Below are 22,687 nucleotides of genomic sequence, written 5' to 3' on the forward strand. Positions count from 1 at the left end.
ATTATCTCGAGACGAGATCGAGAAAATTTCTGTCTCGACTCGTTCTCGATGATGCCGAGACTCGCACATCACTAATTAAAATGTTACCAAGTTAGTGTGGTTTCTCTGATTTGTTATGTGTGTAATAATTGCATACTTCAATGTTTTTATCTAATAACAAAAGTGATAAGATCATTTCAATTTTTATTTGGTTCTGGTTGTAGAAAATTGTTTCCCTTTTCAGGAAGTTTAAAACTCATGTTCTCAATATCTTCATCAACTGAGGTGGTCAGAAGCAAAAGAGTAGAAATGAATATAGGATAGTTTGGAGGCTTTCAGTCTTGTTTTTTAAAAAAAAGAATCTTCAGCAGTTTACGAAATTTGCTACATGGCAGCACAGAGTACACATGGATTTCTCTGGGACCAAAAATTTTTTTTTTTTGCCTACAAACAGTTCCTTCATACAAACATTTAATTATTCTGTCACTACACTCCTTTGATTCTAACTGCATTAATTACAGCAATTTCACTTTTTCAAGGAAATAGATTTCTAGGCTTTCTTAGATTCCAAGAGCACTTTAAAAAAATCATAAACAATGTATAAATATTTACACAGCAATGGATGAATACAAACTGCAAACATTGCATTGTGTTGATTACAAATGGCTGAATACATCAGACATATCTGCTCTTAAAAAATATGACAAATTAAAATAAAAACAAAGACCCCAAAAATAAAAAATAAAAATTAACATGATCATTTGTCGTACTTCATGGTTCTGCCTACTGCAACTATGCACATAAGTGTATCCACATAACTCATCATTTATTTTAAAAAGTGATGATGCTTGTTATTGATTTAAAATTATCTTCTTTTTTGAAGTTATATTTGTATTATTTTATAGCTAATTTCAAGTTGGAATTTTTGGCATGTACAAGACCCAAGAGTGAAAGCTGAAATCAAGTTAAAGATAAATTAAACTAAATATTATCTATATTTCTGACCCAAAATACATTATAACGAAATTAGTTCCCAAAATAAATTTACCACACTTTTAAATTATAAACACACATTTTTTTTTATTTCATGTAATAAATATTTTTATAAACAGTAGCACTAAAAATAGGATACACAACTTGCCACTAAGCAGTGAAAATAATAAAATGAAAGTTCAAAGGTGGCAAAATTAAAACACGGCTTTTTAAACAATATAAATATGTAAAAATAATCTAAAAAACCAAGAAACGTGCACACCAACACTCACGCACGCACACACAAGTCAGAGTCTACTGCTCTGCACGAGCAACCGAAACACTTTTCACATTTCACACTACGCCAACAGAAAGAGTACGGTATTTATTCTGGAATGAATAAGAAAATAAAATAAAAATATGAGGGATGATTAAAAAATGACCAGTAAATAAAATACAAATTATTTCACAAAATTAAAACCAGATAAACTTGCAATAATTAAAAATCACACATTGAAGAAAAACCGCAAGATTATGTACACAATCATTATTTACAATTCATTAACTGAAGGCACGCAAAAGAGGAAAACTGGCTCGTATAGTTTGCCCGTTCCCAATCCAATGTCATTCAACTACTCCAACCTTCCAAAGAGTTCACAGTATGGACTTAGCTGCCTACATTACCACAGCATGTTCACAAATGAGCAAACTTACAGGTTTTAGAAAATTCCTAACTTCTTTTTTTAACAACTTTTACTGTTACAAACCTTATACAAATAAGTGTATGTACAATTGAAGTAAAATAATACTGTAACTAACATAAATATTTCTCATTCCCAATTGATTTACACAAGATTCATTTGCAGCTTCAAAACTTCATTCGTTATTTACATAGTATTTGAAAACTTTACAATTTTCACAAATCTCAGCATTTGTAAAAAAATAGTAGAACTGAAGTGATTTATTTACAATAGAATCCATTTCCTAATGAATTGCACTTACCCAATTCCTTTTTTCTAAACTTTCTACTTTGGCAAAATGTTGGATGGGAACATATCTTGGCTGTCCATTTCAAAAGACGGTTTTAACTCATGTGGCACTTAAGAAAGGCACACTGGACAATATAACTGAACATTGGTTAGTTCTTCAATACTCTCACCATATTTCATTATCGCGCACAACCTAACAATCTTTTTGTCTATACCATTTTACAAACTTGCTTAATCTGCTCAATGAAGTTTGTGCTTCATGCAAAATACTTAGTATTATTCTGTGATATACCTCCATTAAAATAAGCCTGACAAGTGACTTTTTAGGTGAAACATTTACTTGTTTAAGGGCGTATGTCCCGTTCCAGGTCATGATTTTAGATTTATATGAATCACTGATCAACTTTTAGACATTTTCAATCGTTTAACTTTCACGAAATGAAAAATATATATAGTTGCATACTTTTTGCATAATTAGCTGCCAAAGATACATTTTTAACCTTTTTGGGTTGTACAAATAAGGAGAATTTAATTTATTGCAGAAATGAAACTTTTTAGGATTAACTGCAATGCCACTGGCTACTTCAAGAAATGGTTTGCATTTCTTTCAGAAAATATTAATTAATTTTACCTGACATTTCAAAATTCTCAAAATTGTTATGATCTTGACAGCCAAGAAACATGAAATGAGTTTCTGTGATAGAAATGCAAACCATTTCTTGAAGTAGCCAGTGGCATTGCAGTTAATCCTAAAAAGTTTCAGTTCTGCAATAAATTAAATTCTCCTTATTTGTACAACCCAAAAAGGTTAAAAATGTAACTTTGGCATCTAATTATGCAAAAAGTATGCAACTATATATATTTTTCATTTCGTGAAAGTTAAACGATCGAAAATGTCTAAAAGTTGATTAGTGATTAATATAAATCTAAAATCATGACCTGGAACGGGACATACGCCCTTAATGGCAGTGCACATACACCAAAATAAAATAAAGGCAAATGCTTTTTCAGGGGGTGGGGGATATTTAGGGGAAAAATTAGATGTAAAAACTAAAAGTACGTATAAGATTGAAAGAACATTAACTACTTCCCTTCTAGTAAATACCAGGCAAAAAAAAAAAATGTTTCAATGTAATTTAAGATGAAAATAAAAATTGCTTCAGGACTTAAAATGATAAACAAAATAAAACTACCCAATGTTTCAAAATTAATTCCAGACTAAGTAATAAAACTTTTATAGGTAAAGGTGATTCCAATACAAGTTGCACTCACAATATTGCTGGGAAAATATTTGACTTGCGTACAATTGAGTGTACAAGCTTCATAAATAAAAATCAGTAGAAAATAACAACACTAAAACTGTTACCATATTGGATTAATTTGTATAATGTAACACCAAATATTAACATCAACAAACTTTACCGAGCAGATTATGAAAAACAACAATTTTGTTTTGAAGCTACGTGACTTTTCATAATTTTTTTTAAGTGGAAAACCAATACATCTTTGGCCAAATTACCTATGTACCTACAGACCAAAAGTAAACCATATTTATAACTGAACTGTAAATCAAAACACAACTTGACAGTGTAATATATAAGTCAAGTCCTATTTGCTGTGCAAGTAGCAGTATTGAATGAAAAATTTGATGTATTTAAAATGTAGTCATACTTTAAATTTCAAACAGAGAGCACCTAACAATTTGTGCTGAAAATATTTCTAGCATCAAGATTTACATAATCCCAATAAATCAATGTCACTTCCACAAAAAAAAAAAAAACACATAAAACAGAAGACCGTCCGATTAGCTTGCTGAGAAACAAATTCTCAATTGTCTTGAAATGTCTGGTCGTACACTAACTAAACTAAGCCTATCACAAAACTTGCTGAAAAAACAGTGTTCTAGACAGCCTTTTTTTTTTTATTTTTTTTGCAGGGTGGTGCTGTCAATAGCGTCCCGTCACTTTCCCCGTTTTTAACGTTGGTCACACGGGCACCGTCCGTCACAGCAAACCTTAGGTCCTGAGGATAAATACAAAAACTTGAGTCAGCGAGCAAGCCGGGTAAATTTTTTTTTTTCTTTTCCCAGTCAAGCTCCTGCCCAGCGACCATATAGTGAAAGCGTTGGAAGGTTTAACGGTTCGCGGAGTTAGCTGAACGTTTGGGCACGAGGAGCCAACGATCGGCCAGAGACAACACGCTCCAAAGACTAGTCCACAACTCGCAAAGATGGTTAGCTGCCAAAAGAATGCTTCTCTCTTGTCCAAATTTCTTTCCCACGCATAGATCTTCCATCCACGAGAATTTTTTTTTTCCCCGGTGATTTTTTTTTTTTATGAGAAGAAGGCAAAAGGCACAACAAATGAAATGGTATAATTCATTTAGGGATGCACAATGTTGGCAACTTTATTCAGCATCTTTCAGTTGCTTTCTTTTCTATTACTTCACCATAATAACACAAGACTAAGTAAGAAAAAAAAAAACTATTAAAAACTTGCTTTCACTATGGTCTCTGATGCAGGAGTGCACACAAAATTAAAAAAAAAAAATTACATATAGATTAAATTAAAAATACAATAAACAAGTAAGAGGCATGTTGATAGCAGTTGTAAGTTTTTCTCATTGTGCATCCCTACTATCATCTAAAATCCACTTTTCTAGAATTGAAATGTGAAAAGAAAAAAAAACACAAAAAAACACTGACCAACATTATCATTGTTTCTACATTGTATAAGTTGATAACAATACTCTATAGAATTCTTTCAGTGTAAAAACATAAGTTCACACAGTGTAAAATCAAAGTGAAAAAAAAAAATTGCTTGGTAATCAATAAATTTTATGTAATTAACTATCCAACTGCCCAAAGCCAAGCCTTATAACAATATTTATACATAAAAAACTACACCTAAATATAATAAGACAATAGTTATCAATATCTACAGAATACATACTAGTCGAACGTAACTGTCAAAAAAATGCATCAACTGTTAATACTTTTACTGGTTAACTATCTGTAGAACAAACCACAATGGATAAACACTTCTAGTGAGAAATCAATCATAATTTCCATCACAAAAAACATGTAAACATACTAGGTAATTTTTGACAAGTTGAGAAAAAGTTATCATTGCTAATAAGTAGATGTGCGCTACTTTTTTCCCTTTTACCAAGTCCGTGATATTATACATGTAAACGAGCCAAATTTGTTCTTAGCTATTTAAAAAAAAACTGCATTTTAATCTAAGTCAATACATGCACAAGTAAAAATAAAAAAAAATAAAAAAAAAATTCAGCAGTTCAAACTCAGTACTATTAAAAGGCACCATTGTAAACAACAACAAATAATCAAAGTTGTTTCACCACTGTCGCAAAACTGTAATGGAACGAATCATGTCCACACTTGAATATACAGACTATTCAACAAAAGTGTATCATGTACCGGTGTCTGAAAATATAAAAAGATCTTCAACCATGCAACGTCCAAATAAGCACGGAGACTGCTATGCTATGGATAAAATATAGACAAGTTTAAAACTCTAGTTACGATTGATCTATCGACACAACAGATGTTACTCTAACTTAAAAGCAAAATAAACAAATGTGAACGTTAATGAAAATTCAGAATTCAAGTATAATTTCGCTGTAAATGTAAGCGATGGGTACGTAGCCATAGAAAATAATTAAAATAAGTGAATAACTAAGTCATAAAAGTATAAATATGAGATATGAGCTAATTGTCACTATCTTGCAAAGCAAGCACTTTATTTTAATTTCGTCAATATCCTAAAGTTAAATTAATTAAGCCTTATTTCGTGGTGTTTGGCAGTTAGTTCATATATCAATTTATCGTCACTAGATTTGGGTGGACACAATAAATAAAGATGACAATTTTTCCTATATAAAAGCATTGAATTTTTTAAATAAGTAACCACAATTTTTTTTTTATACAAATCCTACGCTACTAAAACATTATGATAATGTAGTAGAAAGGCAAATGTTAAAACAAAAGGTAAAAAAAAAAAGTTTAGGTAAATACTGTCAAAAGTGTCACTTTAATCCTCCATGGCCATCAGATACTCACTACTTGAACTCAAAACTTAAACATGTTGAAATAAATATGTTGTCTGTACATAATTAAAGGCCATGATACAAATCACAGGCTGATACCCAACAGGTGTCTCGTGATTTTTTTTTTACCTTTATTTTGATTTATTTATATATATTTGTAAGATTTTTAAAATGTGATTTAATGTTATTTAGTAGTACAGGTTATGCTTATGGATTCTTTGGTGACAGTGTGCGACAGTTGCTACGAACTTTGAAAGAGAGACTCTGGAAAGGCCTAGAATATGGCAGATTAAGCATCAGATTGAAATTTGAACAGTATTTTATTTGTATGTAATTTCAAGAGGATTTTTTAAATTGAGTTACATGTGGAGAATTATTATTATTTTAAGTGTAGATACAGATATTTAATTTTTCTGTAAGTTTAATTAGCAGAACGATGGTGTAGCATTTGGACAGTGAGCCTACCTAGTGTAGATGGGGGGAGGGGGGAGGGAGAAATAAATGAAGGGGGCGTTGGACTGGCAGTCAGCTGGTAGCCGGTATGGAATGAAGGCCGCATAGTTTTAAAACGTATGAAAATGTGACCAGGCTGTGGTAAATCAATTTATGTGAAACTAGCTAAAAATATTACAAGTGATGAGGTGGTGCCTTAGAAGAGTGCCATCAAGAAAAGTTACTAGGAAGCGTCCATCGGTGGCTACTGCGAGCTGTAAATGGGTTTCCCGTTGGCACTGGATGACGTCAATGCCAGTAGCCTTGGCCGGCTACTCTATCGGTATTTACCTTGCGGGGATTTATGCCCGAGTGACGAAGGAAATTAGAGTGAGGCTATTTTCTTTGCTAACACGCGTAACCTGGAGCGAGCGCCGCGTCGGATCAAGTAAGTGTTCCCCCTCACTGCGAACCAACTTCGGCACCTCTTAATTTACATGCCGTTTGCAAACTTGGGAAGCCAGATCCTTGTTACGAACTAACATTTTGGACCCTGCAACCATAGTTGTACCTTGTTCACAGTTTTAAAGAAGACTGTGCATGCAACGATTAAAAATAATAAAACTCCAGAGTTCACGAAGGAAGAACAAAGCCGGCCAGACATAAAATTATATATCTTTTAGAATTCATTTTTATTTTTAAAGAAAATATGTTTAATGGGTTTGATTTCCTACATTCCATGTAAATTTAAATATTTACGAAAAGCTTAAAAAATTGCATAACACTTAGTACCGTTTGTATTTTTTTTTCTAAGGTACCTAGCATTTTACATAAAAATATATTTATTAACGACCAAGATAATATTTAGTCGTGCACGTGATGTAACCATAACTTTAGACCTCATATTTTCAGTTTAGTATTAGAGCAATTATTCAATAAATTTGTGCCTTTAGTATATTTGCAGTTCATTGCCATTGTATTGGGAGAACGCTGTTAAACAGTAATGTTAATTCTAATTATATGCTTCTGAGATTTACTTCTGAGTTTTAATGAGTTAACCTGCTTTCACTATCAGGTTCATTAAATTTTAAAGCTGTCTATAATTGTTTGTTGGAATTTGAATGATTATAAAGATATAGTAAACTTCTTGGGCTCACACCTTTAACGTGAAAGCACAGCACTGGTTAGTAATGTGGCCTTCACATTTATATCTTTTTGAATACCATGTCTGTTATTTTTGAAAGATGCTTTTCAAGGAGGGTGTGGGGACATAAGTCACTACTCGGTAGTGATGGTAGTGATCCAAAAAAAGAAGTTGAGAAATTAATTACCCAAGAATTTAAACTCGTGGAAATGCTGTTTTAAAAAAGTTACTTCCATTTCAGTACTTCAAATCTTACTATCAGCATTGAATTAGCATATAATTGCCAACTGATATCTGTAAACCCTTCCGGATGAAACACCAAACACACATTCCAGCTATAAGAGATATTTCAGCCGAGACTGCAAACTGACCCAGAATGTCCATAAAACATCTGTAATAAAATTTCCCGACTTATCTTTGACTTTCCATGGCCAAAATTACACATTTCCTTGACTAATTTAAAAATATAATAATTTATCTATTTTGATATTTTTCAAAGAATTTAACAAAATCCAACCTTTACCAACGCCATGGCTAGTCTACATCAAACAGACCTTGGATATGTCACTTTATAGTGTGCACAACTAGCACTAATACACCATCAGAAAAGAATACTTTCACAGTCTGGATGAATGAAGACTGAAGAATGACATTAAGCCCCTCATATTACGTACTATCACTTGGGAATTTTCATTACTTTTCCCAGAACTTCAAATAAATTCCCTGACCAATTCCAACTACGAATTCGAGTTCGAGTTTTCCTTGATTGTCTTCGACTCTAAAACGTAGACAGCCTGCAACATGAAGCCGGTCTCAGACGGCCCCTGCGAGTGCCTACAGAAACTTGCAGCCATGACTTGCAGGGTTGAAACCAACGGGCCAAAATAACTCTGGCAGCGGCCACGGCGGACCGCATACCACAAAGAGAAGAAAATTAATTTTTATGCATTATCTTAATTTGTATTAAAAACATGGTGCAGATCCAGTTTAAAACTACAACCTTTTGATTCTCGTCTGCTTACCTATAAAATAGTGTGTAAAAAAAAATGCTAATATCAATGAGAGAGACACACACAATAACGTACACAAAGGTAGGTACGGAAAAAGATCAGTACATATACATAATTATGTACATGCAGAGCACCCTCCTCCCCCCCCCCCCCTCCAAGCGAGTTTGTCTACCATTGGAAAGTAACGGGGCATACATGGTTTTGACATGAGGAAGGCAGAACATGCAAAATTTTAACAAAATTACAATGCCAAACTCTCTGTAGACACAACATATGTTAGATTCAGCTATCTCCTCTTGTATGCTAAATGTACTAGCTCAAACTTTTAATTATTTTTTTAATGATGTTGCCTGCATCCATAGCTTTATCTCTTGCCTTCGAATGACAACCCATAATTAATGATTAAATCCAGTGTGAAAATTATAAGGGATGTAATGTTCCATAATTTTGATAATACTGTTAGTAAAAACAAATATTATTGCTCAACATGGATTCAAAATTTAATAATCTAATATAGAAATAGGTACCAAACTACTGGTACAAAATATTTTACACAAATATAAAGTGTACATTAAAAATAACACTGAACAAAAAAAAATTAACAAAGTTATAAGTTCCACTGTTCCATAAAGTTTATATAATTAACTTTCATTGAAAGAAATCCTTTTAGGGTAGAATCTCTTTTTCGGCCACAAAATAACCATACAGATTTAACAGATGCCGGTGGAAAACTTAAGAATTAGAGGTTAAGATTTTGTATATATATTCCATCGAATTGCGTTTATATCGTGTATATAACTGCTATCTCTCATATTATGCAATAGCAGAGATTATGTAAGAAAAACGTTAAACATTCAGCACTGAACATTACACACTTGAAAAACTTTGGAAATGACTGACACTGCCAATTTCATACTTCAAATAACAGAAAACAATGCCTGAACATTGCCACTATCAACCCTTTAAAGATAAAGCAGAGTTTCTTCTAAAGCCTTTAATGTTCATCTTCATCCACCATTGGAGTTAAATTTCCTCCTCGGATATTTACGGAGAAGAATTTTAAAAATGACACAGTGCAGTTTTGAATGCATGCGCTGTGAAAGCACAGAACATTAAATGACCCATCAAGTCAGGGGTGTGTGTGTGTTTTAGTGAGGAAATAATAACGTGCGATGCTCACTGATTTCTCTTGCACGGTATCGCCCCTTAGCGCAGGCTTCTGAACTGGTGCACAGTCTTCTTGTCGTGCATAGCACAACTATGATAACTGAGCAGTAACCAGTACATTATATGGCAAGAAATTAAGATAAAAGGTGTATTGCAAGGCCCGTAAGTGCGTCATGCAATGCGTATCTTGTGTTTGAAGTCCAAAAATTATTATTCTGAACACACGTTTTAGCCCTTTGTTCTCTCCTGGAAATTCATTACGAAAACAGAACTTCTCAGCCTTCGCCAGTGCATTCTTGAATGCTTTCCGTAAACAGAAATCCCTCGGATATCTTGAGCAGTTTTTAAATTGCATGGTTTCTTATGAAGCTCTGCAAGCCTTGTGTGTGTGCCCAGATAGGCAGATAACTTCTAGCGAGTGAACATAATGAAAATCAGTCTGGTAAATATTTACCAGACATTACTCCAACAAAAAAAAAAAATGTAGACTACATCTATAGATAGGGACCAGATTATATGGTGCATTGCATGTCAATACACCATATAACTGTGTTAATACACCATAAAGCACAAAATTTTTGACTACTATCATGAATTTATTAAATTAAATAAATGTAATGTATTTAGCGTGCATATTTCATAAATATGCATGTACTAAGAAGATTGGAATAATTTATTTTACTCTTTTTTAATAGTTCAACTGTATTTAGCAACACATTTTTTACATAATAATGTTGGCACATTTTTATTATTCTGAGCGCATCATCTATCAGTCAAAAAAAAACTGTTTTGGTGAAATAAGTCTCATGAAACGTTTATGTAGCCTATAAGTTCAATAATATTGCACTGTCAAAGTAATAGAGCAGTATCTCAAAAAAATGTGAAATTGAGTTAAGATCGCCACTGGAAACAAACAACATCTGCCAATCTTACCAATGTAATGAGGCCACACCCGAATTTTGAAAAAATAACGGTCAGAACACGACGTTGCGCTGGACGCAAGTCTGAAATTTAACCATGTTATTGCAATAATATAGCCTCTTTTTAATAGTGTTAAAAGTTTCTACTTTTTGACATGTGGCCGTATTACTTCGACAGTGTGATGTATCTTTGTGAATGAAAGAAACCAAGAACAGAAAGCCACGCCAGCAGCGAGGACGCTCACCGCTTGGAGAACCGGGAGGAGAGCTTGGAGAAGAAGGAGGTCCTGCCCGGGTGGCTGATGGCGGACGTGTCCTGGGACTGCAGGGGCGAGGCGGGGCCGTACGAGGGGGCGTGGTTGCGCTGCCGATTCTGGCCGCTGTGGAACGTCGAGCGGCTCGGCACGTTGCGCGGGAACGGCTGCTGCCGGTTGCTGACGGCGGGCGACGCCGGCGGGCCCCTTCCGCCCGCGACGCTGCAACATTCGACCACGCTCCGTTCCAGGCGAGCACACCGCGTGCCTGCAGGTACCTGCCAGACTCATTCTGGTCCTTCCGATAACATTTTATAATATAAAACAAGCACAAATCACACACAACACACGGGGGCCGGCAATTTTCCGCAAATAAAGAGCGACCAACGCCTATTAAGACCGCAACAAGGTACACCCGCACCATCGGTTTCTCCCTCGTGATTGGCTGCTGTCTGCGAGAGAAGTCGTCGCCTCGTTTGACCCGAGCCACTCGGGACGTGTTTGCTTCCGCAATGAATTACTGTGATTTAGTGTTTTAACAATCGTCATGTACCTGTAAGAAACTCACCTAATTATAGTGTTTTAACTTTAAGCTTGTCCTGGAATCTTTTCACGAAATATGCATGGCCCTAACAATACAGAATTGATCTATCAGTAAAAAAAACACCAATTTTTATGTTAGGAAGCTAAAAACCTTAGAGATAATTTCTACAGGAATTCAGTGAACCTCTTAAACTGTTTATTATGTTTAATGTGTGGCTATAAACTGAAGTAAGACATCAAAAAAACAAATGCAACTTTGAGAATTTTAAAGGCCAGGTAAGATTAAATAATATTTTTTTAAAGAAATTTCAACAATTTCTGGAAGTAGCCAGCAGAATTGGAGTTAAACCTAAAAAGTTTGTTCCGTACTCCTTTATATTCTAAATATTTTAACGGCCCAAAAAAATTTTAAATTTAAACTTCGGCTGTTAATTATGCAAAAAGTAAGTGATGTATATACTTTTCATCTTGTGGGAGTTATAACATTAAAAAGTATACATATTTACCAGTGTTCAACTTAAATATAAAATAATGACCTGAAATGGGAGGCATCCCCTTAACCGCCCACTGCTTTAATTGGCCATCACGAATTGAAGAAATTCACGGTCAAGACGCGACGGGTCTCTAGCCGCTAGCCTATTCTGTTCAGTAAAGTTGCCAATTTACTGTGGTGTTGACCAGTTAAAAGGTGGAAAGTTGTAAAGGAGTACTCTGTAGTAAAAATCTGCCATTCAAAGTACTACAATATTTATTTAGTAATGTTAAATTCATCCAATCTGCAACTGTAACAATATTTTTGACGGTTTTAATGGGAAATAAAGTGTTACAATTTGGGGCTACTAATACATTACAGCAGAGCTCTTGCCAATTGTCTATATCCATTTTTATGCCATCCACAAACAACTTAGATACTTATCAACCCATCTTTGAACACATCACTTAAACCTGTGTCAATATATTTTTTTTTCTTTTTGAACTGAAATGGAATAACTTTATCAATATACAAATAGAGAATTAGAATAACAGAAAAATTTGAATGCCATACATTTTTTATTATAGTTTGAATGTCAAATATTAACAAAGACTTGCATGCATCCATGCAATGGTAATGTATATTTTACTTAAATGTTAAAAAAAAACTACCTTACAGTAGAGCTATAAATGCATAATCACTTTTCCCCCCAGCTTCTGAACTGATTGAGAACTTCAGCAATTCTGTTCTTCACTGTGCACGTGCCTAACAAGCTATTAAGTCGTCTCATTAAATGTCACATTTATTTTGCACAAAAATTGCCTAACTTCAATGTCGATACTTACATCAGATAACACATCTTCATTACATTTTAAGAAATATTCAATGTTCCTCAATTTGAAGTAGAAGTCTTTTAAATTGTTAAAAAAAAATAACACTTTTGATTATGGTGTTTAAATTTTGAATATTTGCATATTTCTACAGGCTATGGCGTAGTATGACAATAGTACCTATACTGGTTTATTATTTTAATAAATTATTTAGTAACACAGTATATTTCTCCAGTTCACACCACTCTGAGTAGATTAAAGCCAATTAAAAATGTATTAAGTTTGATGAAAAATTATGTAGTACTTACAGAGATTTTTAACATTGCATAAGATAAAATTACATGTCTTATGGAAATATATTCAACATGTACTAACAAATCTATTACTGCTAAATATACATTAAAGGCATAATATAAAAAAAACAAACATTCAGGACTAAAACCAAAGCAACATTCAGAATAAAGCTTAGAAATATTACGTAGTACATGCTACATGCTGATGTGCACAAATTATCAAGCAAACTATTAATTTCCTGTTCATTACATAAAGAAGAAAACATTTAAACAAAAAAAACAGACAATTTTTTTTAGTGATTAAATCTTTAGCTTTGTGAAAAATATATACATATGTAACCTTAAAAATAACAAATCTTAAAATTAAATAATTTATTAAGTAAATTGTTATTTTCTGTAAAATAAGACAAAAAGGAAAAATTCTCTCTATAAATTAATCTATGTTTATCATTTAAAAACAGTTACATATTATGGTATTGCATATCGTGAGACCTTTACTTAAAAAATAATTAGACTTTGAAATATGTATTTTAAATTCCAACACATACCCCCTCCCTTCCCAATACTGTGCATGTGCACTAATCGAGAACCGACACATAAATGGTCACTTGCACTTCAAATATCATAAAACAAAAAAAAATCATTCCGTACACCATCAATAATAAAAAAAAAAATTACAGAAATTACATTCACATGCACTTGATGCCAAAACGATAAAACTACTCACGGACAGAACATTAAGCCGTTTCTCTGGAAACCTACGCCTAAACACCACGTTCACCAAGCAGCAACACAAGATGACGAAACAAGGCACAACAGGAGTGGTGTGCAATTTTTTTACTTGCGGTAAAGACACGGTGCTCCAAAAAAGGAAGAACGGAAAACAAACAAACTAATTCCTCCCCCCCAGTCGCCCCGACGCCCGGGGGGGACCACGAGAGTGGGCGGTACTACCTTTGCCTGAGAGGGTCTATAGGGGTTTCTAGGGCCGGATGCTCCGAGCGGCCCGCAGTCGAGATGGACGCAGACTTGACATGGCCCTTGGCCGAGCGGCCGGTCAGCCCCTCCGCGACGCCCACAACACTGTGCAGATAAAACAGCCGGCCGTCAGCGGCGTCCCACGCCCCTCAGCTACCGGCACCAGGGGGACCCCCAGCCACAGACACACACACACCCGCTACGCAAGTCTACAAGCCCGCCCGCATCGCCCCGACACTACCGCACCGTCCCTGCAACGCTACGACGCTACCTGCCTCCGGTTACGTCAAGGGGGCAGCATCTTCAATTATTTTGCTTCCATGATATTCCGTTTCTGTTCACCATTTCAAATAAATTCAGGTTTATAAAAATTTAATACATATTTATTTAATTTAAAGCATGTGAGTGTGCTGTGTATATTGTTTTAAATTTATTGTTTAGTGGGTAACCTTTTACATGTATTACTTAATTTTTGTCTACCACTCATAATTCAATAAAAATTCGGATTGTGGGAACACCAATTTTTTTATTGATTTATGAATGATATACAAAAATTAATTAATAGAAGACAAAGGCTACACGCGAACGATTAATTTAAAACGGTGTAAAACACAATTGCATGCTCTTAGTTCATGCTACGGTTGACAAAGATAGGCCTTCAGAATTATAAAAAACCATAAAATCAGGCCCCGATTTACAAACGGATTAACCGAGCGTTGGTCCAAAGACCCAGTTTTAGAGAAGAGGAGGATCTGATGTGCGGGGGAAACAGGGGGTGGGGGTAAAAAATTTGAGGGATGGGTAAAATATGTGAAGGAGAAATTTTAGTTTATATGCACTAAAAAATGTAAGGTCTTTAACCAAATGCTTAAGAAATATAATTAAAACTTGTTTAACAATATACGGTATACTGTAACTCATGTTTTAATTTTGGTAGTTATAACAGCCGTAAAAAACTGCAAAAAACATTTATTAAATTAAAATACGGAAAAAAAATACAAAAAGCCATGTCTTTGAAAAACCTTACTATAGTGGAACCTCATAATCACGAGTACGGAATACTACGAGACCAAAAATACAACAGTTTTGTAACGCACCGTCAGTTTGAATACGTAAATCATAAAACTGGTTATTACGAGTGCTTTTTTTTGGCCGTTTCGTAAGTATGAGTGATTTAAATGGCATCTTCAAACAAGGAAAAGCACAGTCTGTTAGGAAAAAAGTTCACGTCGTAAACACAGACTGCTAAGCGAGACAGCGCATTCTGCATGGCTAGGCCGACAGACTGTACACTAAAAGGTAGCAGCCAGCCAGAGGAGGGATAGGAACTAGGCGGGACTCTGGTGACAAACACACTCGCTCTCTCTCTCTCGGCAGCGACTGTTTGCCCTTCCCCTCCTGAAGCTGATGAACTGGCTTTCGGTAGAGGGGAGATCAAAAATAAACAAGGGGCCCACCCCCTTTTTTCTTTCTTTCTTTCTTTCTTTCTTTATTTCTCTCTCTCTCTCTCTCTCTCTCTCTCTGGGTGTGTATGGTGTGTGCATGTGTGTCCGAAAACTGGCAACATAAGCAATCTTCATGTATCTTGACAGGTTTATTGAATGCAGTATGTGAAAATTCCAAATGCTACCTGCTTTGAACTGTGCCCAACCAACAAAACTGTTTTTGCTTGCATAGTTCCACGCTATTAATGGCAACATTTCATCCATAAAACTGCAACCAATTCTCAGCAATTTGTGTAAGTATTGTAGCAATCCATTTTTTTAAATTGTGGAAACGTTCCAGTCTTTATCGCGATAGCGTCTGAGCTCCCCCTGAAAATCTTTGATGTCTTGTTGATAAATAAGCTTGAATTTGTAAAATTTAATGTTTGGGGGGATTGGAAGAGGAAGGGTAAAGCTCAAGATTATTTTCCCAAAGCGCTAGATGCCTGGTATCGGGTCCTGCATAAAATGTGCCTACGCTTTAAATTCATACATAATTTTATAACCAATAAACTATAGTTATGATTTTATTTAAAATAAGCAAACACACAAAATTATGGAAGCATAATAATTTAGTACACTATCCCCTTAAGACTCAAGTCTCACATGCCATTTTGGTTATTTTATTCTATGGTCATTACTATTAGGAGGATTTTCCTGCACATTCATTCCAATAGCTCTTTCGTCTTGCATTTACTCACCTCATATTTACTCTATCTTCAAGATGTAAAAGGTCATGCAAGTAACAATAATTTTTAACACTTGCACGATGTTTTACCGCTATTCGATAATCTACAGCTAGGGACAAGATTATGTGGTGAATTGTGATAAAATCAAAATAAAACCTAAAAGCATGTCAAAACACAACATACACCCAAATACAAATCTTAAAGTAGTACCACAATACAAGTTTTATCACGGAATTAAGCAGCATTTACGCAAACTTAATAAATAAAATAAATAAAAAAGTAATCTTTTAATGTTTGAAATTCAAGGAATGTCATTTTCTGTAAAAAGATTTTACCAAATGGCATCAGAAAAATTAATTTGTTTTGCTGTGCGTCTCTTATTGAATAACTTTTAAACAAACATTCTCACCAAATTATTTTTTTTGTTCTTAATGTATCTGTTATAGAACAATTTATTACAAATTATCTTATTGTAAAAATGCAACATATAATATTACCACTATTTTGGTGCAATAAGTAATAAGAGACAACATTTATAAAAATAAAAACAATAACACCTAAATGTTCTGTTCAAAAACTAAAAATAAAACCACAAAATCTTGTCTCTATCTATAGCAAATGGAAATTTGAGATGAAAGATAATATGCAAAAGCACTAATGTGATAAATTTACAGGAAAGGCACTCAAATTACGACCAGAAGATTTTTAAAAAATACATTTCGTGTGAAGCAAGAGCCTAAAGTTTATCAACACTACGTGGGTGATTCTACGAGGAAGTGCAAGCCATAGAAATAGTCTACCGCAAAGCTGTTCTCGTTCCACCACACCGTAACACTTCCTCATGTGCAATCGAATCAGGAACTATTTGTTCTTACTACATACAATGGTTATCAGTGGAATAATTTTAGCAATATGTTAGGTGAGGGTGTTGTTAAGACATTAGTTTAACAACACTCTTAAGTATTAAAACTTGACATTTTAATAATAAACACTGCTACTGACTGCTACTGAATTAGTCAATTTTTTTACCCACCATTCTTTTGCCAGGTTAGCAAAATTACACAGGAGTTTATTTACTTAAATTTTATCAGCAGGCTAAAAAAAAAGTTTTTTACATTTACAATTATCAGTTTAATTGTTGTCAGTCATTAAGTATTTTTAAAAATTATCACTTCTCAACTGTCCAATGCCTTCCAGGTATCAAAGATGTAGGAGACAACCTGGTAGTCAAAATATTTATATAAAGCTTAATTTATGGCTTAATATTATTATTAAAGTAATAATTGAGCTATATAGCACATCTGCCCAGTCGATGGAAAATACATATAATAATTATAATAAATTATTGTACCTTGACAGAAAACTAAAATTGCAATAAAATTTTAGTTTTATGTAAATGCATTACGTAAGTCTACCACCCGACCAAGGGAACAGTGGCTAGGCACACGAGAACTGCCGAAATATTGAAAAAAATTACTTCCAAACTGATACATAAAATGAAGTAATGTGAAAATCTCTGTAGAGTTTGTTAATGGGCAAAATCTGACCAAAGGGGTAGAAATGGGGAAGGGTTTTCTGAAAAACAGAAAATCACTATAACTCCCTTAATATTACTTCAGTAAAACTTTTTAATTGACTGTTTCCTCTGTTATTGTTCTTTGAATCCTTTGAATACTAAGGAGTTGATGGTATTTGAGGACTTGACCCATCGCTAGGGCCAATGAAAAATGGTAAATAAAAAAGGCCCATTTCGGTGAATAAAAAGAGTTATTTCGGTGAAAAAAAAAAATTGTTTAGTTAGAAAAAATAACTATTTTGTCATTCTAATTTTATACACTTATATATGTTTGATGGAATTATTGTTTCATTTGGTCAAAATTTATCAAAAACAATGTTTTAAAAGTACATGTACATCTAAAATTTAGCACGCTGCATTTGTAATTAAAATTCTCAAGATTACATACAAAAAGATCGGAAACTGATAAAAAACGTTAGTGGCTCAAGTCCATTTAGACTATCTCTGAAAATCAGTTATTATATATTTTCTGCAAACTAGTCCCCACCAAAACACTGTACTTATTCAACAGTACAGAGTAATGTTTTTTTTATTTGTCTACGTTTTTCACCGCCTCAACTGCATGTGCGGTATTTGTTTATGTATATGTTGGCACTCTTGACCGGCATTTATTTTCGTGCGTTGCCATGACAACTACGAAAATAAACAGTCGCCTCGGTTAGGACGCCCAGATACAACAATTAGCATTTTGAAAGTTATGATTTGATTGGTTAATATGTAAGTGACGCTGTTTTCTGGACTGCGTTTGGCCGATTCAGAGAAAGGAACAAAGAGTGAGTTAAGGCCTATTGACGATGGCGTCACCAGACGCATTTGTGGTCGGCAAAATAATGTGATTTTTGTCGTTTTATGGCCTTCTACGTCTCGTAAGAACGTGTGCGACGACGGAGACTGAGTAGGCGTACGTCTGAATGTAATAGTTTTCATACGTGAAATATATGGTTCTAGAGTAACTTGACGCTTAGTTCCAGAACCGATGCTTGACACCTATCTTTGTTCACCTTGTGCGATGCTCGAAATTTACAGTGTTTTTAACAGTCGATTTGCACAACATGATGCCTTTTTCTTTACTGAACACATAAAATACTTCGTCGTAATATTCTTTAGCTCTTTCGAAAACACAACTTTCGGCATTTTATATGTTTATATCCACAGTGACCACGGTAATATGACCAACATGCCACAAAAACTTTAACGGAAAACGATCATAGAATGCGAGATACATATTACATCCACTCGGAAATAAAGAACTTAAACTCGACAGACACGCACTCGTGAAAATAAAATCATAGAACATTTCGACACTCGTAACTACCAACGCCATCTGTGATTTGTCCACCAGTTGCTAAAGTGATGATGTTTATTGCCACACACTACTCTATGGGTGCTAGAGAAAAACAAAAGCAAAGATGGCGTCTCACATATAACCTCTTGTAATAATAAACGTTTTGTGCAGGTTCCAGAATGATTCAACGTGATTTTTCGCGATTAAAGATTAATTTCGCGCAAATATTGTGATTTCGTCATATTTCGTGAAAAACTACGGATTTCGCGCATCACAGTAAATTTCGTTAAAACGAAATGCAGTATATTAACGTCTTATCACTACCAAGTAAGGTTATTTGTATTACACATCATGTGCAAGTGATTTTTTTAAAATTTCGCGATTTCGTCATTAACGAAATTTGACTACCCCTACCCATCGCTACATACAACCTGTTGCTGTTAGGTTGGTTCCAAAATGAAGGGGGGAGGGGGAACTAAAACGGATTGCAGACTGCCAATATATCATGTTTCACTATCCTTCCACTGCTTCCACAATGCACGGAAACATAGCAAATGGTAACCAATGAAAAATTTCACGGTTATGAAAACTAATTGGATTGAAAGAAACTGAGATATGGTAACGTAACACGGTCATGATTTACATTCATAATAAAAATAAACCACACAGTAATGACAGAACACTAAATATTCTTGTACTTGAAACAATATTTAACGTATTCAAAAAATATAAACAAACTTTGTGACCACCACGGCCAACAACACTCAGCAAATTGAAACTTGGGCACTGCTGAACTCATAAGCACGGTTCAGTGTCCGCATACGTTCCACGAGAGCCATCTCGGTTTTTGTGATCCGTCTTCGCTTCCATATGATAACAGGACGGGCCTTAAACTGCATGGGCCTGACTTCAGAGGTTACCCTGTTTTACCGCATAATCGTCACATGCGCATAATCGTCGCACCTATATTTTAGGGCATCAAAATTTGGATTAAAAAAACCTCTCGCGTAAATGTCGCATGATGTTTTTGGTCCCACTATTAGATTCCGATCGCTTTATGTAGATATCTTTTCCGTATAAAAAAAAATGTGTTTTAAAGTAGAAATCTAATATTTATTCGGACATTACCACTAACTTATTTAATCAACGGAAATACAAAGTTGTCCGATGTGTAAATTTTCTTTTAAAGACTTTTTAAACGTTATAACATTTATCTGTTCGTCTATGTCGCCACGGTGTACCGCTTATAAAAATGTAGCCACAGCTAGTTGGCATCATTCATGTTTGGTTATGTTGCTTTCCGTAGAGCGTGCACACGTAGTCTAATATCAATATCTCGCCGAGTGTGCATGCAACGCGCGTTCTCTGTCGAGTGCCGAGTTAACTACATTTGATGGCCCGCACTCTTTCGTGGTGTGTACTACGACGATAGTTATGCGTTAGTTCAGGCTCGCATTCGGATCACAGATTTTGTTTTTCTATTTAAAGTTGAAGAAAGGTTATTGTTGCATGACTTATTAATTTAAATTGTTTGGCGTGCTCTCATATAAACACTTTTTTTAAATAAACGTAGTTTCCATGAATGGGTTATGTTTTTATGTATAACTTTACCCAACAAAATTTTTTTTTCCGCATAAATATTGCACCCTTACTTTTCAAACTTGATTTTAGTATAAAATGTGCTATATTATCGATAAAACACGGTACTTTGGCCTTTGGGATGAATCAGAAACAATTTATTCAACTAAAGTAGTAGTAGAAAAAAAAAAATCCCATTATAAAAATAACTACTCCGAAAATCTTGTGTGAACACTGGGCTAGAAAAGAAAAATGTCTGCAGTAAAATACAAAACTAAAACACTATGGTGGGTACAGTCCAAAAATACAGTAACTCAGCGCACACGTATCCATGGAGTGTATATCTATTAACAAAGTACGTATGAATTTGTTTCTGAATGACACTGACAAAGATGGCAATTAAAAATTATTCAATAGTTTGTAGAGTACATATAAGAACGAATTCGGTTTTAACGCAATTCACCATATAGTCTTGTCCCCAGCAATGTAGTATCCAACATTTGTGTTTTATTTTTTATTTAACTTTTGTGTAGGAAAAAAGAAGATGCACTCACTCTTCACAATAAAATGAGACTTTTTTTTAACCAGTCTTTCAGAAAACATTCAGACTTATACCTCTATTGTCACCAATAAATATATTTTTTAAATTTTGTAAAGATATCCAGCTACCTAAGAATAAATTTACACTGCCAAAAATGTCTTACCTCATCTTTAACAGGGCATAGTAAAGGTATTAGGTCTTTGTTTCCTAATGCAGGCGTACTTGTGTAAAAGGCACCGACAATTATTTTGCCTGCGGGGCAATTCATTACCTTTTTTTGTTGGCCAGGTGGAATAAATAACTGCCTTAGCTGTCAACACATAAACATTGCCTTGGCAGTCCTACTCTTTAAGGGGATGAAGCGGGCAAGCATTTCCTCGCTGCTGTGTCATCTACCCGAAAAATGTGCTGACAGTTCTCATTCATTGTTAAAAGCTACAGTGGTTCTCATCGCCATGAACGTAAAAACCTGTTGTGGCAAAACGAGCATTGTTAGATCCCATTTTTAAGTATTCTGCTGTCGGAAAATATCTTCGGAACCTTTGAAGTTTTTATAATTTTCCCAAAAGACAAAAGTCTAAGAAAATTAGTCTCCGATTCAACTTTGATTTTCGGAAGCTTCACACACCCATATTTGTTTTATTACACCACAATATGCAGATGTCAAGGTCTGAATGTTCACTGAAGCACCTTACCTTCCACAAAGCAAACAACCTTATAACTATCAAAGGGAGTACCGTCTCACTACTCCTTGCTTGTTTAGCGATGAACACCTTTGTGAAAACAAGTAGAGAAAGAGAGAAGGGATGAGGGAAGAGCCAAGAAAATATAACTAGGACCAAACAGCTACAAATTCTAGTTGAAGGGAAACATTAGCACAGTTTGGAATGAGCCACCCCACCCCCCTTCTCGCTTGATGACTCTATCCTCCCCCTTCTCACATTATATAATCTACCCCAGTATTAAAATAAAAATTATTTGTAAATCCCATAATTTCCCCAGGCAGTAAAACTTCTTGTACAAATTATGGTTTACCCACATTTTTCTTTTCCAGCCACTAGACATTCTGGAAAACTTGGGTTAGCCGGAAGTTATGAAACAAAATACAGTAGCTCCACACAAACTCACGGCGTAAAATATCTAAAGCCGCACACAGAAAATCAGTGTAACTGTAGCCTACCACAAAACAACAAAATGAAAAGGAACAAAACCGTTGCTGGCCTGGAAAACCGTGCGGAGCAACTTCAAACCATGCACACACTCCAGGAACCCCAAACCAGTGCAAGTGTTAGCAGCATGTTAGATGACCACACACCGTGCATTCAAGTTAGTGGTTAGGCATCCACATTTCCAATCAGCCAACTCCATTCGCAATGGCTAGGCACAGTAGTTCAGCACACCAAGTGGTTTGAAAGAAAGCTTGCACCAAATTTACCCGCACAATTTTGTCCAATTGATACTAGGTTATTACCCAACAGTATTT

The 22,687-nt window shown here is 34.7% G+C and overlaps 1 protein-coding gene across 11 annotated transcripts in view; it reads right to left on the reverse strand.

Annotated features, from left to right (window-relative positions):
• The window catches only part of LOC134539163 (serine/threonine-protein kinase MARK2), a 282,821-nt gene that overhangs the window by 12,786 nt on the left and 247,348 nt on the right, over positions 1–22,687 (reverse strand). For 7 of the 11 annotated variants that reach the window (XM_063380927.1, XM_063380934.1, XM_063380928.1 and 4 more), the window contains 2 exons: positions 14,028–14,156; positions 10,927–11,157 (listed from right to left, as the gene is read on the reverse strand). In XM_063380927.1, coding sequence (XP_063236997.1) covers positions 10,927–11,157; positions 14,028–14,156 — 360 coding nt within the window. Of the gene's footprint in view, positions 1–1,507; positions 3,963–10,926; positions 11,158–14,027; positions 14,157–22,687 lie in introns of those variants that run through there. The other 4 variants (XM_063380930.1, XM_063380936.1, XM_063380932.1 and 1 more) reach the window with 3 other exon arrangements.

Source organism: Bacillus rossius, chromosome 14 (genome assembly GCF_032445375.1).
Source record: "Bacillus rossius redtenbacheri isolate Brsri chromosome 14, Brsri_v3, whole genome shotgun sequence".
Lineage (NCBI taxonomy): Eukaryota > Metazoa > Arthropoda > Insecta > Phasmatodea > Bacillidae > Bacillus > Bacillus rossius.